Source organism: Harpia harpyja, chromosome Z (assembly GCF_026419915.1).
Source record: "Harpia harpyja isolate bHarHar1 chromosome Z, bHarHar1 primary haplotype, whole genome shotgun sequence".
Lineage (NCBI taxonomy): Eukaryota > Metazoa > Chordata > Aves > Accipitriformes > Accipitridae > Harpia > Harpia harpyja.
Window position 1 is genome coordinate 112,572,328 of NC_068969.1, and position 15,938 is coordinate 112,588,265.

Below are 15,938 nucleotides of genomic sequence, written 5' to 3' on the forward strand. Positions count from 1 at the left end.
CTCCTAGCAAGCCTGGGAATTGGACATCACCCTTTTTTCATTCCCTGAGGCCTGCTGATGACAGGTGAGGCTCCCAGGGCACGAGGCAGGACAGAGACTGGCCACAGAGATCACTCACTGGAAGAGTTTTAGTTGCATCTTCTCATCATTTTATCTTTACTTTGCCATTTTTCATTTCAATATATACTTGGGGTTTATTTTTCATTGCTCTAATCCTGTTGCAGTCATTTTGACTTAGAAAAGCACGTATTGGTAGGGCTGCAAGGCCTCCAGGACAAATGGGAAAAACTGAGAAAATAAGGCAAGATGAGACCTCAACTGGTCATAAAGTCATCCTCTCAACAGCTTGCTACTACCCTTGTCTACCTAACAGGTTCCTGAAGCCCCAAAGATGAAGATTTTATACCTCCTCAGGTAGCCTTTTTCTTTAAAAGTTTCCCTTCATGGTTAAATCCAAATCATCCCTGCTGCAACTTAACTCCATGACTACTTGTCATGTCATGAGTCTTCACAGAGACGTGTTTATTACCTTCCTCTTGGCGGAAATAGTTTGGGTATTTCAAGACAGATATCATATCTCCCCCCAATTTTCTCCAAGCCAAACAAACACATTTTCTACACCTCTGCTCATTCTTGCCGCTTTCCTTTGGCTCCTTCCAACTGAGTCACGTCTTTCTGGAAGTGAGGTGCCCAAAAGCAGAGAAGAGTCCCCCAGCCAAGGCCTCACTGCTAAGCAAGGCACGCAAATTGCTTTGTGGATAAACTACAATGCTCCTGTCTATAGATATTAATATCATACTTGCTGTTCCCCCCCACAGCAAGAAACATTTGCTGATTTGTCAGCAGTTTGCTTGCTCTTGGCACAAGGCAAACAACTATATGAGTTGCAAACCAGGCAAGAACCAAACCATTGATCTCTTCTGGCAAAATGCAGCTAAATTCCAGTAAAAAATTCCACAGCAGCTGGCTACACTACTGAAACCCACTTACCTCAAAGCATGCAAGAGAAACATTCCCCTTTACAAAATCATACAAGCTGTAAGACCTCAAACTAGATTTAAGTAAAATAAACTCTGCATGGGTCAAGGTTAAACACTTGAAGATCCCCACTGGTGTTTGCTGTGAAAAGAGCAGTACCATTTTCAGATCAGAGACTGATGTGCTCTACAACAAAGCAGTCTCAGCAAGTAACTCATGAGAATACAGCAGTGAAAAAATAAAGTGCTCTCTCTGTTATTTGGAACACTAATGTTGCCACTTTGATTTTAGGAATTGCATCTGCATGTTTGTTTCTAAAGACACTAAAGTTTAGGCAATGAGCATGCTACCTTAATTCAACCTCTCAAGCCATTTCAGCTCGAACTTACATAGGGTGAAAAGCCTATATGGCAGGGTCTGATCAGGGGCAAATACTCAGGTAGTACAAGTCAGTCTAGCTTAAGTAAGACCTAGATTTTTACAACAGCTGAGGACTAAAACACAATCTAAGAAACACACAAATCATTATACTCTGCCTAACGGTCTCCTTCATTAATAATCTAACAGACACTACAGATCCTGGATGCACCTTCCCGGATTGACAAGATATTAATATTGTCAGCACAACACTGAGAAGTGGCTTGAACCGTTATAATGACATGGCTGGATCTGTGTCTCCATTCAGTCCGATCACACAACTTTTCCTATTCCCTCAAATCCCCCCTTACCTTTTGAGATAGTTTCTCCCATAGAGGATCTGCTGCAGCAAGGTGACCACAGCAAAGGCGCAGATGAATATGAAGAACAAAGTTCTGTTTCCGAGCAAATCCCTGCTTGACGAAGGGTCAGTGTATCCCATCCTTCTTAAAAGCCACTGAAGCTCCGCTGGGTAAAATTCAGTTCATTGTCACCCTCATGCCCTTTTTGCTGGGAAGAGGAGGGGAACACTTGCTGGCTTTTCTGTGAGCAATCCAAGGACAAGGTATCCCATTGTTTGGCCCTGCTGCCCTTTCCTTGCCCCTTTTGGATGTTAGCTCCAGGATTGTGCGCAATTGCTCGCTTCCATGGTAAAGTTTCCAGGAGATTCAGACGTGGGTAACATCTAAAATCATCTTTCAGAGCTCTTTCAACTCAGGCAGCCTGTGCTGTGCAAGAGGCATTCTGTTCCCTCTAAGCCTCTCTTGAAAACCCGCTGCTAGCAATTATCTACTTCAATCCCATTTTCATATTCCAGATGGGGGAAGCTGCAAATAAACCAGAAAACTGCAGCCAATGGCAAACACAGGGCTCCGGCAACCCGCGTTGGAAACACATAGTCGTCAGCTCTTCTTTGCTTCTGCTCAGTGATTCCAACGAAATGTGCTTGCAAGGAGACGTGACTGGGTGTGCTATTATTGAACAAGCATGTAACGATCATGAGGATTTCATTCAGTCCCCTGCAAAAAACAACAGCAGCAATCTGGTCAGGCTAGCAAGAAAGCTGCATTTTGTGTAGCAGCGTGCCGTCTGTACCGTGCCTTCGGTACTGTAGCATTTGCATGCAGAATGCAGTGCCTTTAGTCATACACTGCTCACTATTTGGGCTCCTATATTTCCCCTGGTTATTCCTCCAGAGTAAGCATAAGCAAGGTCACTGTGCATCTCTTCAAGGACAGAGCTCTCAGTTCCTGCATGCTGATTTATTGGAGGCTCTGAGTAGCCTCACAGCCGCAGAGAGGGAGACTGCCTCTCAGTGCAGGCTCTAAGAACCATTCATTTAAAGAGACAAATATTCTGATTGTTCCTCCACCAGAAACAGTTCTCTTTTGAAAGGGCAAAGCGACAAGACCTTGTCCACGGCCATCATAACTCCTTTAAAAATCTCCCCATTGTCAGGAGAGGCTCAATTCAGCTCACAGAGAAATTAATGGGAGTTTTGTTGCTGATTTCACTGGGAGCAAAATCTGCCCCCAACCCTTAGATTCTTAAAACAAGTTCCAATAAAAGATTTACCCATGAATGAAACATCCTGGCTAGGAGGTTGTTTTGCCCCAATAACAGATGGGAAAAGAATTTTGACAACAAAAAATCCTTTGTCTAAGAGAATGGGAAGATTTTTGTGTGAATAAATTTTCCAACAGTTAAATCAGCGTATGCAAAATGTTCTAGTGTGCCAGCAGCCCAGCTGTGCAAAGCAGCAAACCAGGACTGTTTCTGCACTTTGTCTCAGCTGTAATTGGTGCTGCATGGGAAGAAGGGCCAAAGGTAACTTTGTGCAACCCTTTCAACTCAGTTCCTGAAGCCAGGGCTAGTCCTCAGCATGGCCTTTGGCAATTTAGGCAAGACAATCAAGGGCTAAGGCAGACTTTGCCTTACCTAATTTTAAGCAACAAAAGTAACAAAAGTGTTAAAGATAGGAACTTGTTCACCCTGAACTCCTGCAGGCAGGAACCCCTAGAGGAGACCAGCCCTTTAAACACCTGTAACTTTGCAGAGAAGGTATAGGGATGCAGCCTCTGATACGTCCTTCTTCAGTCCCTTTCAAAGTTCCCACACTTGCATTTCTGAACCCTGCTAAATGCTTCGATTATCACCCGTGCATATAAAAAGAGTGGTGATCCCAGGTCAGATCAAAGATTATCCAGCCCAGTGCCTTGTCCTTGACAGTGGCAAGTGACGGATACACAGGGAAATGTAGAAGAGGGCAAGGACAAAATGATACTTCCTTGGAAACACTCTCCTACCATTTTGTGGTTCAGGGTCTTCCTGAATCAGGGGAAGAAAACCAATCTTTTGGTTAAAAAAATAACTGAGTTGGATGCACTCATTTGTACTGTACTGGGAATAATACACATACCAGGGGACTGCAAATTAAATAGCAAAAGCAGTTTGATTCCCTCTTGTCAAAGTCATCAGCTCTAGGGCCAAATATGTTTCTTTTAACGATCAGTTCATGTAAGCCCAAATAACATAAGAATGTTTCCATATAGGAACCGTACCATTTAGACGGATCTAACCGCATACCCTTCTCAGTAACAGGAAAAGCAGTATGGCCATCAGAAATCCCAGGCTGGGACCCCACAAGATACTGCACAAGCAGATTTGTATGGAGAAGCTGTGAGTTAAGGCCAGTAAGGGCAGATGTGAAGGAAAAGGTACTTAATACTTTGATTTGTTGCATTTTTACAGATAGTTTTGAAAATCCTGTCCGAGAAATTTGTCTCAGGTGCTCCAAGAGTTATTTTAACAATAACAGCAAAGCATCAGAGAGTAGAATTTGGCTTCTGATGACTTTCTATGGGTGTGATGCCAGTTTTGCAGATTTCAATATCACCTAGGTTTTCGTGAAAACACTTTCAGCCTTTCTTCCTCTATTCCCCTCTATTGAAAGTGATTTTTTTCTTGAGATACCTGTGCTGTAGTGCACCAAACTCAAGAGCCTAGCAGCCTTTCTTTCTCCTGGACTGATGGTCAGCCTGAGCTGCAGTAAACAGCCCAGAAGTGCCGTGTACTCTCAGTCAGTCTTGGATTTTCTGTGTCCTCTCATCCTTCTCTGCTATGTCAGAGCTGGCCAGAAGATACAGCACCTGAGAGGCCTATATGCAAGAGAGCTGCAAGCCTAAAGCAAAAAGCAAAGTACAAAGATACGTATTATAAGTGGAGAGGGTTTTCTGTGCCAGATCTTGCGCAGACACCCTTCCTGATGTCACATGTAAAAGAAATCTGTTTGCTGCCTTCAGCCCAGTACTACAATAACACTGTAGAACTGGAAGCAGAGCAGCTCTGTGCAAGCATAAAGAAATAGGATGTCTATCGACAAATTTTCAAAGGGTGCTCAGGATTGCCCACAGCATTTGTTGTGAGTGAAAACAGTCATATAGTGCATGCAGAAGGGCTGAATAAGCAGTGCCAGCACTCATTCCCAGGGCCCCTTTGAGAGTTTGAATTGTCAACTACAGGCCTCCTTGAAAGCATCAGGCCTCTGCAGAGAACAAATTAATTTTTTTTAATGATTTTACACCCTGCACTTAAGCAAGCAACAGGCAACAAAAGAGCCCCTCCAGAGTTTGAGAAGGGCATGAGGAAAAAGACATTACAGTAAGTTGTGTTGCAAACACAGATTTGCTGGGCATTACTGGGACTCAGGTGCTGTGTACAGTACTGACTGCTAGTCACGTAGGCATTGACTCTGCAATGGGCAATGTAGCTACAATAGCACTGGTAACATACAGGGAGTCTAGCCCACATCACACTATACTCCAGTCAGCATCATTCCAGAGCACAAGAACCCAGTAAATAAGTTCTCTTCCATCACCAGAGGATCAAGTATCACTTAACTAGTATCAGCTACTCAAAATACCTCTTATGAGATGGTGAGAGAGAGATGGATAAGCCGCATGATATGCACAAGCTCAGAAAGGGTATTCCTATATCGTTTCTTGGAGGACAGACTTCAGAGGCTAAAGCAAAAGTGGCAAAATGGAACTGCTCATAGCCTATCATAATCTGAAGCTGCCAGAAGCAGTCAGTCTTACACTTTGCTGACCTTTATTTGTTGTATGTGAGCTGCTTGCTAAATATCGTCGGAGACAATCTATCACAGGAAATTCCTCCAGCCTGAGCAGTGAGACTCTGAGCCCTCTAACACAAACATGAACGTGCTCCAGACAGTGATACCCTCCAATGGGAGTTCATCATTTGCTCTTAAGTCCAAATGAAACAGAACTGAATTAAAAAAAAAAAAGTTAACATTGAATCTCAAAGACAAAGAAACCTTGGCTAACCACCAAGGCCATGTTTCTCAAGCTCCACACAAGGAAAGCTGAATTAGCAAAAGGACAAAACCTGGCAGGAGTCAGGCTCTACTTCTCTTGTGCAGGGAACAAGCACATCTCTCTCTCTCTGCTGAAAGGACAATATGCAGCCATTATTTCTAAGCTGCAGTTCATTTTTTAATGCAAATGAAACAGAAAAATTCACTTCCGATGGGTAGGTCTGATTGGGAATTTCCTTAAGTACCTTTCACTGAACCTGTCATTTGAATCAGTGTTTGATTATGCATTCTAATTTCAGCTGAAAGCAAGGGCATTTAGTGTCTCAGATAGCAGGATCTGTCTGTTGGTTGTCTAAATCACAGTATACATAACTGAACATGTTAAACTCACAATATTGTACAGGTTCAGAGTAAAACAAAACATGTTTCACGTTCCCCTTTAGCATTTTTTTCTCTCCTGCCTGCTCAGCCACTCTCCACTCCTCTTCATGACTGTTATGCAGATTAAAGAACTTCACATGCAGCATAGCAAAATACTATGGGCTGTCAAAGGTTTTAGTAGAACACTTTTTACAACCCATTTTTTCCCCTAAATTAAAATTAAATCAAGTCTATTTACAGCTTCTACAATGCTTGTGTCAACTGCTAGATCTTTGATTTTGCAAAGCACTGGCACATAGGTATATGCCTGGAAGGTTCTGCTGAATATGGAACTCATAAACATAGGCTTATCAATATTAATTCTTTTGCAGATATAAAACATGAATTTATCAGCATAATCTAGTGCTTAACACAATGTCTAGACCCCCATCACTGCCACAAATCCATATGTCTTAAACTGGGATATTGAAAGAGGCTGAAAGGATTCAGCTAAGGTGTAAACGTTTATTTCCTCCTGAGTTGGGCTAAGCCATGAGGAGATGACAACGGCTACTTTGGCACCAGGCCTCCTACCTGTGGAGCTGCCTGAATTGGAGGAAGTGTCCTGAAGATAACATATGGTCTCTGCACTGAATATACACTACATCATCTATTGAATCATGACCAGTTTCCTTCCAATTATGGGTCACATAGGCACTGGGGGAAAAATGACCCAGTGCGTAAAATACCCCTTTTTTACACTGCTGACGCCATCTCTGTTGGAAAAGGAATGAGGTCTTCCTCTTGCTGGCAGGAAGCTCTAATGTAGAGGCTGCCATGGCTATAGTGCTGTACATTTACTATTAACAGTTCCTTATAGCAGGGCTTGCTAAAACATACAGCAAAGTTCAAAACTAAGCTGGGCTCAATGCTAGGGACAGCCCTGCTTTCTCAGTGGCGTTTCCAGATTGCTAGAAAACACAGGAAGTTTAGCGTGATTATTATGATCCTGTACAGGCTCACAGCAACCCTGCAAATAATTGAGAATGATGGAAGCTCAGTTTCTCTGCAGGGAAAAGGAAATACGACCCAATTGCTTTTACAGGAATCATCTGTTAGAAGCATTAGTTTGATCTCAGAGCACTGCATGAGAGCCCTGGATTTAGCACCAAATCAACAGGACTGAGATGTTAGCAGAACCATGCAGGGGTCAAAGGGTTTCCATGGCCGACACTTGCTCTTAGAATAGGAACATGATCCTGCCTCTATCCAAAGCAAGTTATAACTCCCACCTAGTTCATCAAAACCACACCTAAAACCTTCTAGTGAAAGCCTGGACAGTGCTGGAGACAATGGCATTCACTTTACAAGTTCAATGGCAGTTGAAAGTTTTGATACTTTTTTTTGCTGAAAATATTCTAGCATTAACACTACAATGAACAAATATTTCCCATGGTCAGAATAAGGATCACACATTATCTAATGCTGAAAAACCCAATTAATAATTATTTCACTATTTTAACAATATATTTTTACAGTAAAAAATAAAAATGTTAATCTGAGATATTTTTAAAAAACTATAATATGGCATATAAGGTTAGACTTAATTCACAGAGACAATGAATCTGATCTTGGAATAGGTTTTGCTGTGTCAGTGAGCAGTACTAATCAGAATGGGGGTAAATATGAACAAGAAAATATTCCTCAATAATCAGCTAATTAAGCACTTCAAAAATTTTACACTATGCTTATAATCAAGATGTAGAAGAGACCTATTATAGAAAATTATTTAGGAAAAGTTACCTTTACCTTTTTACCACAGTTCTGCATTGATTTTGCATTCGAAGGAATGAAGTATATTCCTCTTGAATTAACTATCAGCTTCAATTCACACGAACTTTCAAGCAGTCCAGATATTCAGCTTTCAAACTATTCTTCATTATGTCCTCCTGCAGCACTGATTACATTACTAACTATACACTGTAGGCAACAAGTGTTGTCTTGGGTAGTCCACCTGTTTACCTGAGTCACTCTTCTAGGCAAAGCCAATATATTTTCAGACACATCATGATTTTTTAAATAGTCCATGCTTAGTTCAGTCCATGACAAAAATTATAAACAAACAAAAAAAAATCCACCTGGCTTCTGCAGTCTTCAAAAATCCCCACTCTTCCTGAAATATATTTTATTTCCCTCTTCCAGCACTGTGGAAGTGCTCACTGGAAATCTGAACAACCAACCCTAAAGAAAGAAATCTCTATCCTTACAGTACTGTGACTAGGCACATCTTTCTGCCCCTCCTGTGATAGCGTGGATTCAGATTTTAAGCTCTGCACAGTGTCCGGTCTGACCTGCATGTGGTTACAGAGATGGCTATTAATAAAACTGGCGACCCTTTCAAATTCCTTCCTTTGGATCTGTGATCTGCCATGAATTCCTGGGTCGTGCTTATCTGTATTAGGGTAGCAAATAGAGACCACTCCTGGAACAGGACTCTGTTAGACACTGTAGCTGGGCATTAGCAGAGCCAGTTCTTGCCATGAGAATTTATAATTTAAGCAGGCAAGAAGGAAAGGTGAGAGAAGGATTTGTTAGCCCCTTTGACAGAGAGCAGGAATTGTGATTTAGAGGTGATGTTTGACAGCATGCAACTTGCTCAGCTTGCAAACGTGTACTAGGATGCAAACCCAAGATGATGATGGTCCATTTTTCTGACAACCAAGTCTGGGAGTCCCAAGGGGACAGCCAGCCACCCAGACCAAGAAACTCATCCATAGACAGGGCCTGGATCACCCCTAACCTCTACCGGCAGTTTGAGCTTTGCTGGCTCTGTGAACATAAACATCACAGCACTATCACAGGCAGTGCTGACGTGGGCACAGAGATTGAGGGCCGCAGCCAAAAGGGTATTTAAGCACCTTCCTCCTCTTGAAATTTTGGGAGTTAAATGAAAATCCTTGTTTGGCTCTTGGCTACAGTGATTTGTCCAGGGCTACGATTCAGATAAAGACTTACAGTGAGATCTTAAACCCAACTGAAGCTTGGGGCTAGCTTGGGATTTGTTCTGACCTGAACACGGCATAGCCCTTGGGGAAATTGCAGCTACCCATGACCCGTGAGCCCCATTATACTGGCATGAGTCTAAAAACACTCCCCAGGCTGAAGGTAGTGATCCGTGTTTTCCCTGCTCGCACACCCAAACATGCCATGAGTACAGCTGACATACTTTTAAAAAGTATAACTAGTTATCACTAATGAATGTCTGACCAGACTTCCATCCTCCACAATATACTGCCAAGAAGAAACCCCATAACTGACCCCATTGACATTTGCTATATTCCACATCTTTCCAGTGCTTACTTCTCCATAGCATAGGACCGCCAGTACAGCCTCCTTTCCATCAGCCAGAAAGTTTTGCACATTTACCAGCAGTCTTTGGTGGTGGTGTTGACCTTTTGCTAGAGAGCCTGCAACAGGTTATTTATTTAAATAGCTGAGTACAGCTACTCAGTTGTGGTTTTTTCTTTAAAAACCTAAAATGGGGAAGACAGAGTGGTAGTTTATCCACAGCCTATTATTAACCTCCAACACAAGGAGTTGTGACAGCATCTGGCCTACAGGATCCAGTGCTCTACAAGCAGACATTAAGGAAATGCCTTTGACAGGGAGACACATCCCCAGGAGAGCTCTCTTCTGAGGACAGGGAAGCGCAGCATGGCATTTAGCCAGAATAGGGGTTTTTTGCAGCACATTCCCATCATCATCACCTTTATTTAAACTTCACTTTCAATCAGCTTTTTAATTTTCTTCCAGGTGTATCCAGCAGCTCCTCTGGAGCTAAGAAGTTTGCGCGTGGGTTTTTTTTCATGCAGTGTGGGTAGGAAGGTATGTGGGAACTGTAATTCAGTCACTTTAAATCACATGAAGCTGAAGCTTGAAAGGAAAAATAATAATAAATGGTTCAGATTGTCAGGCTCAGTGCAATTCTCAATCAATTAAAGCTTATTTTAGCATCAGGGCAGTTTATTTTTAAAAAGTTCTCCTGGCACTTTGATGCTTTCATGTTATTGTGTAGCTAGAAAGGTCTTGCTGGGAACAAATTACTCTTCGGAAAGCATTTTCTGAACTGCATTTTTAGTTTCTGTCAAATGACAATAAATGAGATCCACATGAGCAAACAGCAGCAACAAAATAGCTAGTGGCAGTGAGAGAGTAAGGCTTTGGACCTGGGTAGAAGAAGAAGAAATCTGGGGCTCAAGTACAGTAAAAAACACGGTTGTTTCGGCTCAGAGTCTACAAACATATTCTTCAATGCATCTAACTTTCAATTGTGGTTCAGTATGTTGGGACATTAAACAGTGAAAAGTGACCAGTGAAGATACTCTGCATCAGATAGATAGTTGCTTCTTTCACAATCAGTTTAAAATTAAATATTGTATCTGCATTTTGGATCTTCATTTTGTGACGTTATCTTGTTTCCCATTTCACAGATGTGAATGACACAGGAACACCCGAATCAGTATTCCTATTTTGCAATCCACGCAGCACTTAAGAAAATGAACCATGGTGCCAGATTCACACTGAAAGTTTCACAGGTCCGAAAGTTGGCTAACTGAGGAAAGCTTTTCCCTGATGTGATAATAAAAATCATAACTAGTACTGTTTGTGAGTCCTTGCAGTCTGTGAGAGTAGCTGGCAAACAAGAACAATGCTGTGAGTTCACCTCCAGTGGAATCACAGACAAAATATTTGCCTAATAAAAGGGGCAATAATCACACTAAATTCTCCATTTTTTTTTACTGTGACAAAGACAAAGAGCTTATGGAGGATATATGCTATACTGTTGCATACTGTCATTATAAACTGATTAAAATTTTGCTCTAAAGTTTAACAGACAAGGAAACTAAAAGAAAGATGGAAAAGGTGTATGAGGACTGTCCCTCACCCGTTTTTAATTTACAACTTTCTAGCCTCCCATTGCTGTGTGTTCCTGCTTTCTCTTGCTTTTCCTTCTTCAGGCCTGGAGCCATGCCTCACATACGCTGCACTGGGTAGCGTTTTTCCATTCACTTTTCCCAACTGGGAAAAGGCACCATACCAAATACAAAGCAGCAGGAAACTTAAGGCCTTTCAGCACATCAGGGAACTATGGTACAGTCACCAATTTCCCTCTGACAGCTCATGTTCAGGTGCTATCCCCTCGTCTTGGATACCACTACAGGTTTGGCTTGGAAATCCAAGGAAGCTTTAGTTCATATCTATACATATAGCATCTATTTGCTTTGGGCAAAGGAAGGATATGCCTTTTTTCTCAGCATTGCTCCTTCCAGTTGATGAAGGAGAGGAGCAGGCTAGCACTGCAAAAAACAGTGCTTTCATGATAAACATTGTTCTGTGGCACATGATCTTAGTTTAGATGGTGACAAACTTCACAGGAATACATACCTTGCTCTGGGGCGCACACCTGGTAAATCCCTACAAGCTCCGACCAGCCCTACACAGAGCAGAGCTTGACTTTCAATGTTGAATACATGCTTGAATTCACCAGCTGCTGCCTGGAACCAGCACATCATCCTTCCCTAAAATATGCAGGAAAGCCACTAACTCTGCATTTCATGTCTGTTGCCCTTCCTTGCCATCCCCAGTCTCCCATCAAGGCATGTCTGTGCTCCAGAATTCATATATTCCTGTTAAAAGTATTATCTTCCCAGCAGCTAGTGAAATGTTACAGAGCTACAAAAAAGTTGCAGTTCAACAATATCCATCCAAGCTGACTTCAAACATCAGCATTTCATACTCCATTCGTTTTAATAGGTTATTAATATCAAAAGTAAGAGATGCAATTAAAAAATCATTAACTATTCCCTAGTTTGCTATTTTTGCAAACCTATCCAGTCCTTTTTTAACATAAAGCCCTAAACTTCCTCCCAGCAGGCCAAAAGCCAAGTTCATCCTTATCCTCATCCCAGGGGGGGACAACAGCTCTAACCATCATTTGCTAATTAGGAGGAGGTTTGGGCTCACCTTCATGTGTCACCAGGCTCCCTTCATGACTTCAGGCAGAGCTACACCGCAGTGCTGAGATCTCCAAGCTGGCTTGGGAAGGCAAAACAGCACTTCTGCAAAAGGATGGCTGCTTCCAGCACTTGAACTGTGATTTCTGCATGATGCAGTGGAGTCATCTACTGCTTAGTCACCTCACCTTACGCTCCATATGAAGTGCAGATGAGTATCTTTACCCTCCTCAGCACCTCTTCCCTCATTTCTGAACTAGCAATCATAGCATTTCTTGGCCTTGCAGGTGTATTGCAGGAGTAACAAGGACAACCGTACAAAGCTTTCCACTTATCGCGTAAGGCAAAAAAACTCTTCTGCCTTTTAACGTATGACTTTGTCAGTCTGAGGACTGCAAGAGCAGGATCCACCTGACTGGGCACAGGATTCAGTTCCCTCAGTGCCGCCATCCTGAACCACTTGACACGCCCCAGGATCATCTGGTTAAGACAGACAAATATCATGCATAGCTCATGGGAACCAGGAAATCTAGGTATTAATAGCACTAAACATAGATGTACCCGACTCCCACCATAAATGTATGTGCCTACAGCCTACCGAAACCCTCCATGCAGTTAGCTGAGATTCAGTCAATACAGTCCCTGGAGACTAGCAGTTCTTTTCATCCTAAAGCAAATTTCTAAGCTATGTCAAATGAATCACATCCTAAAAACGCCTTCGTCTTTCCTGACTATAACGGGAGCTTGGGAAGATCAGTTCAGCTGCAGGTATCTGCATGGTGGACACCTAAACGTTGGTGAGAGGGCCAAGTGTGAAAACAGCATGAAAACAAGTTGAAGTCAGTGCCAAGTAAATAACATACAGAAGTGAGCTATGAATGTTAATATTTAATCCATGAACGTGCCTATATTAATTCCAGTGAAACTGTGACAGAAACTCACATTTCCTGTGGCCACCTGCCATTGAAGGGGGACGAAGCTGCAGAATTTCACCTAGATTTCCAGTATTACTCTGGTACTCTTTTTTCTCTCTCATAGCTACTGTAGATGATCATCACTGAATGAATAAAACATACTTTCATGCGAATGAAACATGCGCCAGCTTTGCTGCTGGCGTTCTGTCCACATGACTAGCACTCCCCTTTGCTAACCCTTCTTCCCACTTCTACTATTAACCCTCCTCTCACAGTCAAAAGGAAGACAAGGCAAATATTTCTTTCTCCCAGTAACATTAAAAAATGGTCTGGGGTGAGGAGAGAGGGGGAGTTACATTTCCAGACAATATAAGAAAATTAGATACTTTAAAATACCATTTCTCCCAGAACTGAAAGAATTTAAAAAGCAACCAAAATGAAATAGTTTGAAACTATTAAAAGGAAATGCCCAGTTATATAGCACATAGCTTTTGGAAGTCCTTGCCACATGGCAAAGTGCTTACTGAGATTCAAAAACTCCTTTGACAATGCATGCAAAGGCTAAGAGCATTGACAGTTTCATAGATTGCATATTAACACCACAGAATCACTGTGTAAGCCACTCAAAACTTCCTCAGCTAGGCTATTCTGTAATCATCTGTCAGGAAGGTGGGAGATAGGAACAGCCTGCATGACCTGAAGAATTTATTATTCAACATTCCCTTATTTTCATGCCCTTTGCTAAGATGCCTGACCTCCAGGTTCCCCCCATAGGGATGGCAGGGAACAGTGACAGGAATATAATATGAAAAAAACCCTCATTTTTGCATAATTTGGCCCCTGGGTGAAATCTGAGAGTGAAATCAGAGAAGCTAAGGATTGTTAAGAGAATCTGCCCTGGTTTTTAGGTTGCATTTCACCCTTTGGTCATCTCACTAGGCTGCAGACTAAATACCACCTGCTATGGCAATAACAAATACAGCTTACTAGGACTACAGTTCCTAGTACACTGCTTTATTTGCTATGAATGCTTCAGGAAAAGGAATTAAAATGCCTGCAAGAGAAATCTTCACTTGCTGCACCATTTGAAGGTTAGCAGAGAAACCCTCGAACAACAAGCAGCTAACGATTGGGTAAATGCCAGATTTCACTGAGTTGTGCCAGGGATGTATTTGGCCATGTATTTTTCATTTGTACATCCCCCATAAATTTGAATCATCAGGCAAATTCTGCTTAATCAGAATCTAAGCCAGTACATGCTTAAATCAATGGGAGACAATCTTGATTTCCAAGGGAGGAAGCAGAATCTAAATCGCTTTATTATCAATTCAGACTCAGAGGTTTTTTTGTTCTCACAGCAAAATCTACTGCGCAAGTGGCTTTAACCTACCCCCGTTACCATCAGTAATAGAGATACTTAATCCAGCAATCGGCCAAGCACCCGCAAGCTCTTTTAAAGCCCTAGGGAAAGCTTAGAGCAATCCTGGGAAGCATCCAATATCATATTGGACTGATATGTAGAATAGCTATTTCAAGCTTTTTTCCCTATTTGTTACCATGCCGGATAAAAAAGGCATTAACTAATTATTTTAATTGCACTTTTTGTAGTATTTCTCATGGGACCTGGACTGCAGCTGCCTCAGCTTGATCCCATCTGGCTGGGGGATGGGAAGCTATTCTAAAATGTGTTTTTCCCAGAGTGAATAGGACTTTCTGCTGCAGCTGTCTTTATGGAGGTGGCGAAGCTATTGGAAACAGGTGTATTGCACATAAATGCTCCCTGGTTTGAAACTACCTAATAGACTCCAGCAGGAAAACTTCAGCTCCACAGGATCAAAACCAGTCTCCCACTTCCCTTTTTTGCAGGGGGGGGACACACAATGATTACTTTTAAAAGAACAAATATCTTTGTGCAGCTGATGCCTTGAAAAGGTATTTATGGCTTTCCAGCAAGAATTTTATTAGTTTCTGAGGGCAAAATACTGCAACTTTTTGGAACAGTCGTGATCTTGCAGGCAATGAATTATCTGCAATGAGATTAAGATCACTTATGAAAAAAATATGCTGTTAGGAATGGAGTGAAGGAAAACACCCCCACAAAAACCTGATTAATCAAGTACAATTGGCAGCAAGCATAGAAGAGAGATTGTGTTCTTTAGGAGACCTTTTTTAGTGCAGATGAGTTTTTGCTTGGCTGCAAGTGACGTTGTCATGTTTTCCCTACTCCCATTCCTGTTTCAGACCTTGTCAAAGGCTCTGTCCGTACCTCAAACTCCACATGTCCTGACTCATTTTGCTTGGGCTCCAGTCTTTTACAGATGCTTGATGATAAGTAAGAGGAAATGTAACTGGGATCTTCATTGGTTCCAAACAGGCTATCGCTGCTAAAAATCTGCATTTCCCCCTGAAAATCCTGCTCATGTTAAAGATGAGCTACATCAGTATAACAGGCACTGAGCTGGGTATAAGGCATTCCCAGGAGCTGGTCAGACCCTGTTCTCCAGAGGATCCGTGATGACATAAACTCCTGAACGTGCTCCTGGGAACCTCTTTGTTCCTAACTCTTCTGGGGCAGGTTAGAGGGTGAAGTTTCCCCCCTCACAGTTAGAATTTGATAGCCAGAAGTGGATATCGCTCCTTCTCCCTGTCTGATATTAGGGAGTTAACTTTTTTCCCCCTGTTATTTTAGCTCCTTTTCTGAACGTATAACAGATGTGCCCAGAGCCCAGAAAAGGAGCTTTGGGAAACATTTCTGTTTTTTCACTAAACAAATTCTGACAAGTCGAACATCCAAAGTACAACAGCTCCCTTCCCCTCTCTGACCTCTGCCTCCCAGCTTGGGGAGGCTGTCAAAGGCCTTTTCTCCTTCCCTCACATTTTCTGCGTCCGCAGCCCGGTCTGTGCACTGTGTTACTGCTT

General features: G+C 42.2%; 1 protein-coding gene across 4 annotated transcripts in view; it reads right to left on the reverse strand.

The window, feature by feature from the left end:
- The window catches only part of ST8SIA5 (ST8 alpha-N-acetyl-neuraminide alpha-2,8-sialyltransferase 5), an 81,950-nt gene that overhangs the window by 45,330 nt on the left and 20,682 nt on the right, over positions 1 to 15,938 (reverse strand). For 3 of the 4 annotated variants that reach the window (XM_052778637.1, XM_052778634.1, XM_052778636.1), the window contains one exon: positions 1,707 to 2,414. In XM_052778637.1, coding sequence (XP_052634597.1) covers positions 1,707 to 1,837 — 131 coding nt within the window. In that variant the 5' untranslated portion in view covers positions 1,838 to 2,414. Of the gene's footprint in view, positions 1 to 1,706; positions 2,666 to 15,938 lie in introns of those variants that run through there. The other variant, XM_052778635.1, reaches the window with a different exon arrangement.